This window comes from Strigops habroptila, chromosome 1, assembly GCF_004027225.2.
Source record: "Strigops habroptila isolate Jane chromosome 1, bStrHab1.2.pri, whole genome shotgun sequence".
NCBI lineage: Eukaryota > Metazoa > Chordata > Aves > Psittaciformes > Psittacidae > Strigops > Strigops habroptila.
In genome coordinates, this window is record NC_044277.2 from 17,903,642 (window position 1) to 17,916,660 (window position 13,019).

At 46.4% G+C, this 13,019-nt stretch overlaps 1 protein-coding gene across 4 annotated transcripts; it reads left to right on the plus strand.

The window, feature by feature from the left end:
• Positions 1 to 1,917: 1,917 nt before the first annotated feature.
• TMEM74 (transmembrane protein 74) lies at positions 1,918 to 11,827 on the plus strand. Of its 4 annotated transcripts, XR_003994615.1 has the most exons (3): positions 1,919 to 2,047; positions 9,451 to 9,540; positions 11,341 to 11,827. XR_003994615.1 is itself a non-coding variant. In XM_030508077.1 (2 exons), the coding sequence occupies exon 2, from the start codon at positions 3,224 to 3,226 to the stop codon at positions 4,187 to 4,189; it is 966 nt and encodes a 321-aa protein (XP_030363937.1). In that variant the 5' UTR covers positions 1,918 to 2,047; positions 3,018 to 3,223; the 3' UTR covers positions 4,190 to 8,359. The 4 variants fall into 4 exon arrangements, 3 of the variants coding, with proteins under 3 accessions (XP_030363937.1, XP_030363946.1, XP_030363955.1); XM_030508077.1 differs by lacking the exons at positions 9,451 to 9,540; positions 11,341 to 11,827 and adding an exon at positions 3,018 to 8,359 and having other exon boundaries at positions 1,918 to 2,047; XM_030508086.1 differs by lacking the exons at positions 9,451 to 9,540; positions 11,341 to 11,827 and adding an exon at positions 3,063 to 8,359 and having other exon boundaries at positions 1,927 to 2,047.
• The last annotated feature ends 1,192 nt before the right edge of the window (positions 11,828 to 13,019 follow it).

Genomic DNA, 13,019 nt, shown 5'->3' on the forward strand with positions numbered 1-13,019 from the left:
AGTAAGCACTCAAGAAAATGTGCTGTAGCTCCTAGGTTTTGAAGATCAATGCAACAATTTCCTGCCTTTGTATCAGCTAGTGGCAAGTAACTGTCCACCAAAGGCCGTGGCAGACTGTGCTGGGACAAGGAGAGGTGCTCACTTTCTTCTAGGCTGTTGCTGTGGCTGAGCGTCATGGTTTGTCCTGGCAGTCACCTAAATACAACTTGTCTATTGGATGGGGCAGGTGCAGCTTGCGGTGTTAGCAGCCCCTATCTGCATTTCCCAAACAGAAACGTGCAATAGCCTTTAAGAGAGTGTTTCTGCCTTCACTTTTTCTTTAAAGTATTTGAGCAATTTACAGATAGGCTTTTTTCTTTTTTTTTCTTTTTTCCTTTTTCCTTTTTTTTTTTTTTTTTTTTGTTACTTTGATTAGGTGGTGGGGTTTTTTTTTTTCTCCTTTATAGTTATTTCACGGAGGGCATTGTTACAAAAAGCTCCAAGGACATCCTGTGCTGTTTTCTCTACTCCACAATTTTCTCCTTACAATTTTTCTTCAAAGAGTGAATAATACATTATAACATACATTGAAACTGTACTCTGCTAATGGAAACACTGCCTGGAGCTGCTTTGAAACGGTGGTCCAAACCAGCCCACAGCACTGAGTAATCTGTGAGATGGGCACCAGGAGTCCCTTGGTATTGCTGTGTCCTGGCAAGTAATTTTGGAATTCGTGGGAGTTATTGGCACAAAGATTTGAATCTTCTGTACTGGGTCTTTTGGGTGTCAGCAAGATTTGTCTTCAAAACTTTGGCTTGTGTGCATAATGCAGTGTTTCAGAACTTACACAGGATCACCTTGTACTCTGATGTCAGAACTCCTTCAGACAGTCTGTCCTTCTGCCTCATTTGGTTCCTCCCCAGTTCGCTTTCCCTCCAGTGCTCCTGCTTTCCTGCCCTGTACCCATGGGCAGGTGCTGCTCACTTCTACTTCCCATGGGCATCCTTATTTCAGCTCCATGCCAAGGGTCCCTCCCTGTTTTTTGTCTCCCTGGAGCCTGGTCTTTCCTCAACAGCACAGTATTTACCTATAATAAATCTTCAGTTCCTCCACAATTTATTTTCATATTCTAGTTTATCTCTTCAGAGAAAGCACTAGCAAGAAAAGCCAGTGAAGGTTTGTACCAACTGGTCATTCGTTTTATTATGCATTTTTGGCAACAGCGTTTTTCTAAGTAATTTATGCCTGCCACAGAAAGTGTGTGGAGAGTCTGCCAACACAGAGTGAGCTCCTGAAATTTTCCTGTGAGTCTTGCTGCAGTGAGTACATATCTTGAACTAGCAGCTCTGAGAGTGCTGCAATCATTTCAGTATATGATTTTATCTTTCCGTGGAGTAAGTCATGAGCTCCCTTGATTGTGGTAATAAAGCCTGTGTAATAATCGAGCTAGACACACACACCAGAGCAACCTCACCGGGCTCCCTTTATTGAAGCTCCTCTCCAAACCTGTGCCAGGAATGTGGGGCTTGGAGGGAACTGGCATTGGAACAGGCTTCCCAGGGAAGTGGTGGAACCACCATCCCTGGAAGTGTTCAAAACCCGTATAGACGAGGCTCTTAGTGACATGGTTTAGTGGTGGACTTGGCAGTCCTGGGGTAAAGGTTGGACTTGATGATCTCAAAGGTCTTTTCCAACCTAGTTGATTCTAGTATTCTGTGATGCCTGCCCGGTGAGGTTTGAACCCCAGCACCCAGACCCAGGAGGCACCGGCTGGACCACTTCAGGCCCCCGCCGGGAGGCGCCCGCGGGGCGGTGGCGCGGGAGGGCGCGGCTCCCGGCGCGGCTCCCGGCGCTGCCGCATCGGCGCGGCCGCCCGCCGCCTGTGCCTACAACTCCCGGCGTGCCGCAGCCACCGCCCGCCCGCCCGCGGCACAGCCCGCCCGCCGCCCTTCTCGCCTCGGCTTGGCTCGGCACTGCCCGGCTCGCCTCGGATCGGCTCGGCACTGCCCGCCTCGGCCCGGCGCCGCCCGGCTGCGCCCCGGGACGCTGGCCGCGGTGCGGGCGTTAGGTAGGTGTGCGGGCGGCAGCGCGGCGGGCGGGCCAGGCAGGTGAGAGCCCCGCGGGAGGCGGCGGCGGCGCGCTCCTGCTTGCTGGGGTTGCATGTGTGTCTGTGCGTGCCTGCGCGCCTGTAACCCCCATCACCCGGGTCACACAGTTGCGTGCGGATCCAGCTGCTTCCCGCGCCGGCGGGGACCGCATTTCCTAGCGCGGCCGGTTCCCGCTGAGGTCCCGGGAAGAGCGTGAGTGAGCAGGGGTTGTTACCGATCACGGATACGCGATAGGCGCACATGTGTTTTCTACGCATGCAACACTTTTATTGGGCTGCGGGCTTCCAGTGACACCGGGCATCGGCCTCGAGGGGGGGTGGGCCGCGGAAGAAGGGGGTAATAACGAATTAATTGCAGATGAGAAGTAATATCCGTCTTTGAGTCATCAGTCTTTGAGGCATAATTTCATTCCGAAAGCTCTTAATCGACCGGGAGATCTGCTATAGGAAAGCGCTGCTTTTCCCATAGGATTATCAGATTTCCACCAGAGAATATAGATCCTGGATTACTGAGCTACACGGGATTTGCGTGGTTTTTTCTAATTAGTCTGTGAATCTGAGTTTTAAAATCTTTATTTGGAAAGGGGTGGGAGAGTTACTGGCTTCTGAGAGAGCAGACATCTCGTTTCTCTGACATTTTACACAGTTTTTCCAGTTATCCTGCACTATGTAGATGACTTACTGCCTTAATTGGATCTTAGTGTCAAAGGTTGATTAGACTCCCTAATAGATTTTGGATCTGCAAGAGGATTGCATTTTTAAATGCATGGTTAAAACAATCGTGTTTGCCGTCTCCCCTCGAACTGCTGAGAGGAAGACTGATGTTTTGCATTTGCATTATCTTCTCTTTGGTTTATTAATATATCATCATGAGGTTGTCAGGTTTGTTTTTGTTGTTGTTTTTTTTTCCTCTCTGCTATTTCATTTGCAGACTGAAAAGAAATGAATGTCAGAGAGGATTTGTTTAATCATTTAGCAGCTGACTCAAGCCATGTCCCTAACAAAACGTTGGTGAAAGAGTAGAAGATTTCTGGGATACAGCAGGTCCGGTACCTTGAAGTCGCTTCCGCGGGTCAGGGACATCGTCTGCTGAAGGATGCAGTAGCCCAGGAGTCGGGGCTCGCCGGGACAAGGTTGATGGCTTGCATGGAGCTTCTTTACCTGGCCGAGGAGAGCAGGCAGGCGCCCCTGGGCACTGCTACGGACTGGAGCCTGCCCTCCCCTCCCAGCGGGCAGCAGCAGCAGCAGCAGCAGCGTGAGGGGGGTGAGGTGGACCCCAGAGCAGCCGCTGCAGTGGCAGCCCTGCGCTGTGAAAGGCATTGCAAGCCCCTGCAGAGGGGCGCTGTGGCTGAGCTCCCCCTGGCATCCCAGCCTTCTCCCCCAGGCAGCTCACCCTGGGAACACCCGGCACGCCCTGGCATCTCCCAGCCCTGCCACCTGCCTGAACACCTGACCAGGGATGAGGATGGGGGGAAGAAGAAAGCCTGCTGCTGTGCCCAGGAACTCGAGACATCGTTCACCTGTGTGGATGAAAACGTAAACCTGGCGCATGCAAGTGCCCCCAGTCCTCCAGGCAGCCACTGTCAGGATGCCCCTCTGCAGCAACATTCCTGCAGGGAGCTGCCACCCGAGTGGGTGCATGATTCTCCTTCCCTGGTCTCCGAGGAGGACGACGCTGCCTCGGAGGTGGCAGCCGGGAAGTCTGTGGACTACGGGTTCATCAGTGCCATTTTGTTCCTGGTTAGTGGCATTTTGCTGGTGATCATTTCCTATGTGGTACCCAGAGACGTGACTGTGGATCCCAACACAGTGGCTGCCCGGGAGATGGAGAGGCTGGAGAATGAGAGTGCTAGGATCGGGGCTCACTTGGACCGCTGTGTTATCGCCGGGCTGTGTCTCTTAACCCTGGGGGGTGTGGTGCTGTCCAGCCTGCTGATGATGTCCATGTGGAAAGGGGAGATGTACCAGAGGAGCAGGTTTGCATCCTCCAAGGAGTCTGCGAAGCTCTATGGGTCTTTCAATTTCAGAATGAAGTCTGGTGCAAACGATAATATGCTTGAGCTGTCGTTAGTTGAGGAAGATGTGCTTGCCATAGATAATTAGTGTGGTCATGATTTTTAAGGCAGCATTTCTACAGGAAAATATGTTTCATTAAAGAAAACAGATGCGGCTAAAGAGAGCTGGTGATGCAGTTTATTTGTCTGACAAAAATGGTTTTTTCTTAAGCTCTATAATGAATGTTTGCAGTATATGAGCACTTGTAAAGGGAAAATGTGCCAGAGAAAATGCAACTGATATAAAATAATGAAAACCACTGAATAAAAAGAGATTTGTGATAAGTAGGTTCCTCAGATACTCGTTTATCCTAATATGAAACATTCCATTGGTGTCTTGCCTATATAATTTTCTTATTACTCCAGTATAGAACTGGAATGACCTTGACACTTTGGAAGCTGTTAATTATTGCAGCCTGCAGGACTGTGAATAGTCTACTTGGTAGACTGTTAAGAAGCAGGACCAATATTCAAATAGCAGGGCTAATATTTAATTGAGGGATGCTTTTTTATCCTTTAAAGATGATCCCTTCTGTTGCGTGAGAGCTAAGAGAAAAAAGAACACCACTTGGTCATGACTTGCCACAAACCTCCCATATTTTCAAACAATTGTACAATTAGTGATGATTAGTTAAAATATAAAATAAGAGGCAAAGGGCAGGGAACCATATGGCTCATGGTAGTGGTAGGAGACAAAAGGCTCTTTCAGCTTGAGGTCAGTGGCTCCATTTCAGTTCAGATTAGCAATGATTGATAGTCATTAACTTCTGATAGCTATAGTGACCCATATAAAAGAAGTTTAGTTCCTGGTGGACAGATGTCTTTGTATGAAAACTGCCATAACTTGAATTAACCGACTTCGTGTTTGGAGTCTTCAAAAGGCCCAAAGAGCGAAAAAACGTGGGGATGCTAAGACTGAACACGTCTCCTTCAGCACGGATGCCAGAAGAAATTCAAGCTCAGCTGCAGGGCTTTGCTTATATGGGGACTGTCTGCATCTTACTAGTCCTTTTGAAACTTCAGTTTTATATCACTAGGCTGTCAGCCTTCTCATAACCAACAAGGAAAGGTCAGGAAGGAGCTTTCTGGGGCTCATTCAATAAAAACCACTTCATTTGTAAAAAAAAATAAGGTGTCAGGAAATACAGAGGTTAAATATCAGGCAGTTTACTGGCTGACGTGAGACTCACTTAACATACAGATGATCTAGGGTATGTGTTGTTATTAATCGCAGTTCTGTGGCACAGTAGCAAAAAACCTGTACCCCTGGTGCTGTTCCCTTTATTATCAATCAGTTTCTGTGGAACATTAAGGGTGTGTTCTTGCAGTGCTGAGAAAACTAACAAAGATTGATGTATATACTGCTGTCAGTTCCTACTGAACAGCGGTTAGTATATCTATATGTCCTGTTAGTATACATGTATGTGTCCCTGCAAAATCCAAACATGAGTGAAGAGCTCTGTCTGTACAGTCCCTGACTGCAGAGTCTTAGTAGAAACATGTGATTCACTGTCACAGCCTCGTCAGTTGTGGGTTAAGTCTCAAATATCAGGAATAGCAAGTATTTTTAACATGATACTGGGATGTTTTTTCCACACTGTGACATACCTGAGGAGAGTTCTCTTGGGGGAGGAGGTCTCCTTTGTGTCCCCTTTTCCCAGGAATATGTGGCAGCACAAGGTTCAGAATAACAAGTGTCAGGTGGAAACATGGGGTCCTCATGCAGAGACTGAATGCTATTTTGCCTCCTCATTCCCTCTTCCCTGGGTGTTTGTGCCAGGAGACACGTGCAGCACCAGAGTCTGGCACTCACCCAGTTCAGTCCCTCCTGCTTGCGAGCCACGGATTTTGACAGGGGTGCCTTTGACCAGGGGCCCAAGGAGCTGTCCTGCTCCAGGTTCATGCCTTTGGTCACTGTAAATAGCATGGTGTGATACACAGACTTTAACATTGGCCCTGCAAAAGAGATGCTGCTTCAGATGTTATCTACTCTAACCGCCGCTTTAGTTCAGTGTTATTTGGTAATTAAATGAGCAGTCTTATTAGGTGGTGCTGCTGCCTTGTAGATGATTTTGCCAGTTTATGTCATGATGTGGAGCGTGTTTGCAGGCAGGAACTCAACAGTGGCCAGAATCTCCACAGTCGTGTTTGGAGAACTTACGTCCCTGTGGATGTGTCATCAGGAATTCAGGATTGAATTTCTAGGGTAAATAAATGGAATAGCTTCCAGATGTAAGGAGAAGCCTTCAGCCTGTTATGATCGGTGAGAGTGAGGAAGGAAGTAGCCTGAGAAGCAGGACATGGAGGAGGAAGGCTCCTCCTTAGCTGGCCTTTGCCTGCTGGTGGGTACGTGGACACTGCCTGCAGGGCCTGACACACTGCTCAAGATGGGGCAGTGGGGACAGCACTGCCCTGAGGATGGGAGGCGGATGGCTGTGGCCTCCAGAGGCCCAAGGAAGGCCTTGTCAAGTGAGAAGGCAAATGGTACTGAGCCGGGGGCAGCAAGGTGGTGTGGGACAGGGGACGGATGTTGTGGGACATGAAAACCCTTTCACCAGCCTGGGCACCTAACGGGAATCACTGTTCTCACCTTCCTGACAGAAGCTCTAAATTGAGGCTGGTGGTTTTAAGAGTCATTATTTTTATTTTTTAATGATACATGTGCATAAAATTGGAGTACGTTCTATTATTGCGGAAAGATGACAGCTAACGCTGTAAGGATCACAGATTTCTTGTAGCAACTATGGCATGCCTTAATGCTGATTATTAGCACTAGAAAAGGGAACGCTCCCCTGACTGTCAGTATGTTATTATCAAGTGAGAAGTTTTCTGACACTTTGTAAAATGCCTGTCACAGATCATGAGCCTGCAATACTTAAATGAACCCTCAAGTTTTCCCCAAGCATTCTAAGGAAATGTAAGTCAACCTAATAATCTAAATATACACTGCAGAAGTGTGAGGAGTAAGAAAATTTCAGCAACAGGACTAACAGTTTCATTATTTTGGTGTTCGTGTGTGCTGCGGAAGAGGTGAAGGAAGGCCTTTAAAGTGCAGGAGTTTAGCAGATAAAACTCTCAGGACATTTCTCTGATCACCCAGCAAGATACCTGTACAAATTACAGGACTGTGTGGGTTGGTGGTGCGATATAAAACCTCTGGACTCTCAGGTTCTCGTGCTGTGTGATGCGACAGAGACCAGAACACTTGCTGTCTGGTGGCTGATGGTGGAAAATGAATGTATTTGCCTGGTGGGCGAGCCTTCGCATCGTTCACCTCGCACGAGGTGGTACCAAAGGCTGAGGCCAAGGGAAATTAATTGCCCTCTCATACACCATTGCAATTTGATTTTCCCTGCTCAAAATTTAAACGCTTTAAGGGTACAAGTGTGAGAAAAATTAGGTTGGGTGTTTTTCCTTGCCTGGGTTAAAGTTGTCACAGGGATCACTGGAGAGCTTACTTCTTTGGGGATCTAAATCTTGGCGCACACCAGGTGGGTTCTAGGTGCGCCCTGGAGTACCCCAAAACATACCGGGATTTGTGCCCTTCGTTAGTTTATTTCTGTCAGTGAAGCGTGACAGTTTCCCATGTTCTACCTCATGACATGTCTGTGTGCCGAGGCCTGCCCGCCGGAGGGGACGCAGGGTCCTGCAGCAGGGCCGGAGGTGCCGTGTGCTGCAGTGAAGCTCCCCTGTGGCGAGGTGCCGGCAGCCTGCGGCTGGCTCCCCACTGCTCAAACAGCTCCCGGTGACCCGTTTTCTCAGTTTCTTTCCCTTGATTAGACATCTGAGGCTGAGGCTGGCCATTTGGGAACTGCCTGGTACCAGCTGGGGACTCGCACCCAAAGGGAATGTCTCCACACTGTCCCAGCCCCACCAGGCTCCCTGGCCAGCGAGCCTTGCCTTCTCCCTGCCAGCCCCACACCGGCTCCACAGCAGGAGTGCCTGAGACTCCCTCCTAGGAAGCCACGCTGGGTTGTTGCTGGGTTTTATATGTTTACAGTTTTTTAATCTTTGTAATTCTTTTAAAAATCTGTCTGTAATGAATATAAAGTTTACCGACAGGGAAAGCAACCGGTTTAATGTTGTAAAACTCCTTTTTGACCCACAACAGGGCAAAATGTCACAGTCCATCGTGAGCTTTTCGATAGTGCACTTTATGCCTTATTATAATAGCAACAGCATTCTGTACAGATTGACAAATAAAAGTCTGTAAAGCTGAGCACTGCTGCCATGCCCCTCTTTGCTCCTCGCTGAACATCCAGTTGCAGTGGTTGGCTCTTCATCCCCGTGCCGCGTGTGCAACGCCTTATCCTCACCCGCCGGGAGCTGTGGCATGGCAGGGCCAGATCCGGCTGCTCCGGCACACCGTGCTTGTCTCCATCTCACCCAGTGACCATGTCCCTGCCAGCTGGTCAGAAAGTTCCAGACAATGGAGGCTTCAAAACTGCCGCATCAGTGTCCCACCTAACTCCAGATAACCAAAGAAGTAAAGAGGAAAGAAGGAAGGTGGGCCCAGCCGGGGCTGCGTGAGCAGGCAGCTGGGGAGGTGCTGTGGCGGGAGGTGGGTGTCGAGGGCCTGTCCACCATAACCGTGTGCATCACCAGTTCAGTACCACGTCCTCACCCCACGGCTCGGCTGTGGCCAGGGCAGGACAGCAGGCAGTGCCAGGTCCAGCACCAGCCATGGGGACACTGTGGGGTATGAGATCCCCAGAATGCACTGGTGGAGGTGGGTGATGAGTGGAGAGACAGGAGCAGTGCTCCCGGTGGGCTGTGGGCTGGGCATGGCTGCCTCGGTGATGGCTTCACCTCACCTTCCGGAAGGGACACCAGCCACCTTTGACGAGCTCTACTACCTCCCAAATGCAATATGAAGGTATGCCACGAGGTTATGGCTTTTAACATCACCTTGCTGCCACTGTCACATGAATCAAAGCATGACGGCAGTGCCACAGAGGGTGGGGATCCGGGCTGGAGCAGAGGCTGTCTGCTCCTATTACCTGTTTCCGTAGTACCGGGTGTAATGGGGACCCAATTTGCAATTCAGGTTTCAGACTGTTACTGCTATAGCAGTAATAAAAGTGCCCCCGAGGTGGCCAAATCAGCTGCAGTAACATTGCACTGGTGCCAGATGTAGCCTGTGGTGTGCAACCAATGGTTAGTAAGAGGTTAAGAGAGTAAGTGTATTTATAGATATGACAATCCATCAGATTAAAGATCTGGGAGACTTTCTAACTGAAAGCAAACATTAAATTAATTGTTGCTCTATTTTACAGGATTCTTCTTAATCGTATCTTTTTAATTTTGAAGGATTCATCGTCATGTGCTATATTCACAGGGACTATTTTCCCCATGTTAATAAGTCCTGGCAAGGTCAAGAGTCCTGTAGACTGCAGGGAGGTGAGATGTCTCTGATTTTCTTATCAGTTTAAGATAAATTATGGCTGTTACAAATTTGCATAAAACCAGACAAGAACCTCTTTTTTGAAATTAACCTGGTAAATATTTGTTCGTGTAAATGTAAATGCAGCACTCACTGTAGAAGCTCAGTCAAATAATGCATGTTTTTATTAGATTTTCAATACAAATCCACACTTAAAATACTTCTGCAGACTTGCCGTATTAAAGATTTGTAAAGAGTTTTCTGCTCATTTGTGTGCAAATTTGTCCACCTTTACATTACCATTAACTGAGTTGCACTTCACAGTCATTTGATCGTTGTTGTAAGGGCATTGCAGTCTAACAAACACATGCATTTTTTATTCACCTGCACCCAGTGTATAACCTGCAGATCGGCACTGAAAGTGCTTCCGTCTGCATTGAGAAGTGAGATATCATGTGGCATTATACGTAATGTTTTCAAGAAGGACATAGATATGAAAGCTCTGCACAGAGCATATAGTTCCCCCATTTACAGATGAAGTGAGTCACCTCCTTTGCTCAGAGAGCCAGTTGGAGAGCTGAGGGCAGAAACCAAGGCCTCTTAAGTCGTAGTCCAGCACTGCAGAAAGAGCTTAATTATTACAGAACCTCTAGAATAAATTAATCCAAAATGGATGGCAAATTTTTTTTTTTCCTAAAGAATGCCATTAAATTTTAATTTCAAGTGTAAAATAATTTTTAAAAATTCTAGGAAAATGAGCCCAAACTAAATTTTGCTGATATTTGATGGAATTTGGGGAAGATTTTGCATATTTAAGGCATTGGCATTACAGTAAGCTTTCTTTTTTTTTTTAAGGTTTCAAAAAATCAATAGGCTTCTGTTGAAATAATACAAGATATCTTTATATCAGCACAAAAGGCTTTTCTTTTCCAATAATAGTCTCTGCTTTGACAGATGTGTATGCAGGGAAATTTAGCTATGGTTGAATAAAACATTTCCAGTAGCAAAATTGATTAAGTCTGTTTTGTAGAGGGAAAAAAAAATCAATTCTTCCCATTAGAAGTATCTAAAAGATGTTGATCAGCTAGAAATGTAAATAAAGTCCTTTAATCACTGTTCTCCAACTGCAGCGTATCCATATATGAGATTGTCTTTTGTTTCTTTATAGCTTAAAATGAATTTGGTTCAACTCTAACATGAAGCAGCTTTTGACAAACTAGCCAGAGTAACTGTGCTCGAATGTAAATAATATCAAGTAGCTAGCCTGACATTTTGGTATTACTTTTCTAAAGGATTAGCTATTCACGAAATGAATGTATACTTTATAACAATATATCCAAGCTGGGAACAAAAATATAGTCACTGAGAGGCAGAGTAGTATAAAGTACGTGCCTATTCTCAGTTTCTATGTATTATCTTCTGATTTCATGCAGTAAAGACAGCACTTTCATGATCTCTTGATTAGTAATTGTTAAGGGCTATTACAGGTCACGGAGGGCTCTTAACAGAAAGATGCAAAGTCTCTAGCTCTATAAGTCCCTAAGCTTCTGTTTGCTAAGAGCTGAGAGAGTACGCATGGGGCATGCTTGCCCTACACTTTGTTTTAGATACAGCAGCATCTGCTGCAGGCAACTGTCTGAGACAGTCTTATGATAGATGGGCCTTTGATTTGATCAAGCCTGACCTCATGTTCTCAAAACTTTATGCTTTGCCTATAGTGAGAATAACAAGTAGTTGCTTTGCTGCTGTGGCTTCCTGAAGAAGGAACTATGGATCAATAAGTCACCATCTTACCTTTGTTTTTTGTCTCCTTTCAGGAATGGTAACCATGGCTGGAAGAGCTCTTGAGAAGTCCTTTTCTGGTCGTCTGGAATTTCATTCAGTCTCCATCAGGCCTCAAAGATAATTGCTCATGGCTGTGAGATAACTTCACTCAGTTCCCTGAGCACTCTGGGGTAAATTTTATGAGGCCTACAGGGTTTGAAGATATGTAATGTAACTGTGTAGCCTTTTTCTGCTCTTTACCAGCCTAAGTTCTTAATAAATCCTAAAGTCTGTGAATAGTCTCAATTGGTTTAGACTTTTTTCAGTGAATTAAAGAAAAAATGGGCTGAAGCACTTCAGCCTTCTCAGTGTCATTTTCATTTGTGCTTCTCTGTCCCTCCCACAAAGCAGAAAGCAGAAAATTCTTTGTCTTTTTTTCTTTCTAGTATGAATACATAGAGCACTTCCTCATGACCTTTCTTCTTTTCTAGCAGGATCTCATTTGCTATCCTTGCCTGTTTTCCCCACCAAAAAAATCCCCAAAACCCCAAAGCCAAGTATTATTAAATATATGTCCTAACTTCCCCAGTGGAGAAATCTAAATTTTAAGCCAATCTCATGATTAGCCAAACCAATGTTTACAATGCTAATTTTTCTTTCACATTTTCACATTTCATATGTGCTTGTTTCCTTAATTTTGGTTAAGTATTTGCTAAATTTCTTGAACATCTTTTTCCTTTAAATGTCTGGTTTATGGGAGCACACCAACTAGTGCTTTGAATTTACTTGCTCCTTGGGTCCCCTTCTCTAGAGGCAGAAATAATCTGCTGTACCAGCTCTGCACTGTATTAATTTTTATCTTGGTACAGCTTGAGCCCACCTCCATTCATTCCTCCCTCAGCCTTCCTTCAGTGCAGGCAGCAGTGGTCCAAGATGGAGATTTTGTGGCAGTCCTGCTCTTTGAGCCAAACCTTGGTACTAAGGGAAATACTACTGGCTTATCTATGCTATCAAATGACGATGCATGGCTATTGAGATGGGAAATACCTTCACTTAAACTTCACAGGATATTGAAACCAGTCTTAGCAAAGAGGCGAGTTAGAGGCAAAAATCAATATTGGACAGTGCTGAAGCGCCTCTGTTCAGCTGCTGTTTTAAGTGGCTTGTGCAGACCTTTCAAATTGTGTTGCCAACAAATGGAGGAAATACAGCTTTTAAAAAGTCAGAGAATTATTAATAGTGTGCTTGACCTCCAGCTCTGCACAGTCTACAAAAAGAGCATCATTTGTCATATGCTGCTGCCTTATGCCTTATTCTGCAGCCCCTGTTAGGAAGCAGTTGTGCATAAGAGAAGTGCGTTGCAGAGAGTGAGGGTCAAAGCTTTTGATTCCTGATGGACTGTGGGAGGGAAGGAGAGAGGCAACAGCTTGCAGTCAACCCCTGAGCAAAAAGGGAGGGGTTGCAGAAACCATTCACCTCATACATCGTTCACATGGTAATGGCATTTCTTGCCTGGTGTGTGAGAGAAGAACATTGCGCTGAGGTTACACTTTCAGCTCTTCAGCAGGGATAGGCAAGCATGGAGAGAAGCAAATATCAGATGACTTCCTGAAAAAATGACATGCTGGTGTCTGAGGAGTGATCTGAGGCCCAGCACCTCTGACTGGGCTCCTCAGCAGGCTGGTCTGTCACACAGCCTTTGCAGCACAAAGAAGCAGCCTGAACCTTTATT

Bases quoted from the DNA above. Each gene is read 5' to 3' on its own strand.
- TMEM74 (XM_030508077.1), top strand. From the start codon at position 3,224: ATGGCTTGCATGGAGCTTCTTTACCTGGCCGAGGAGAGCAGGCAGGCG.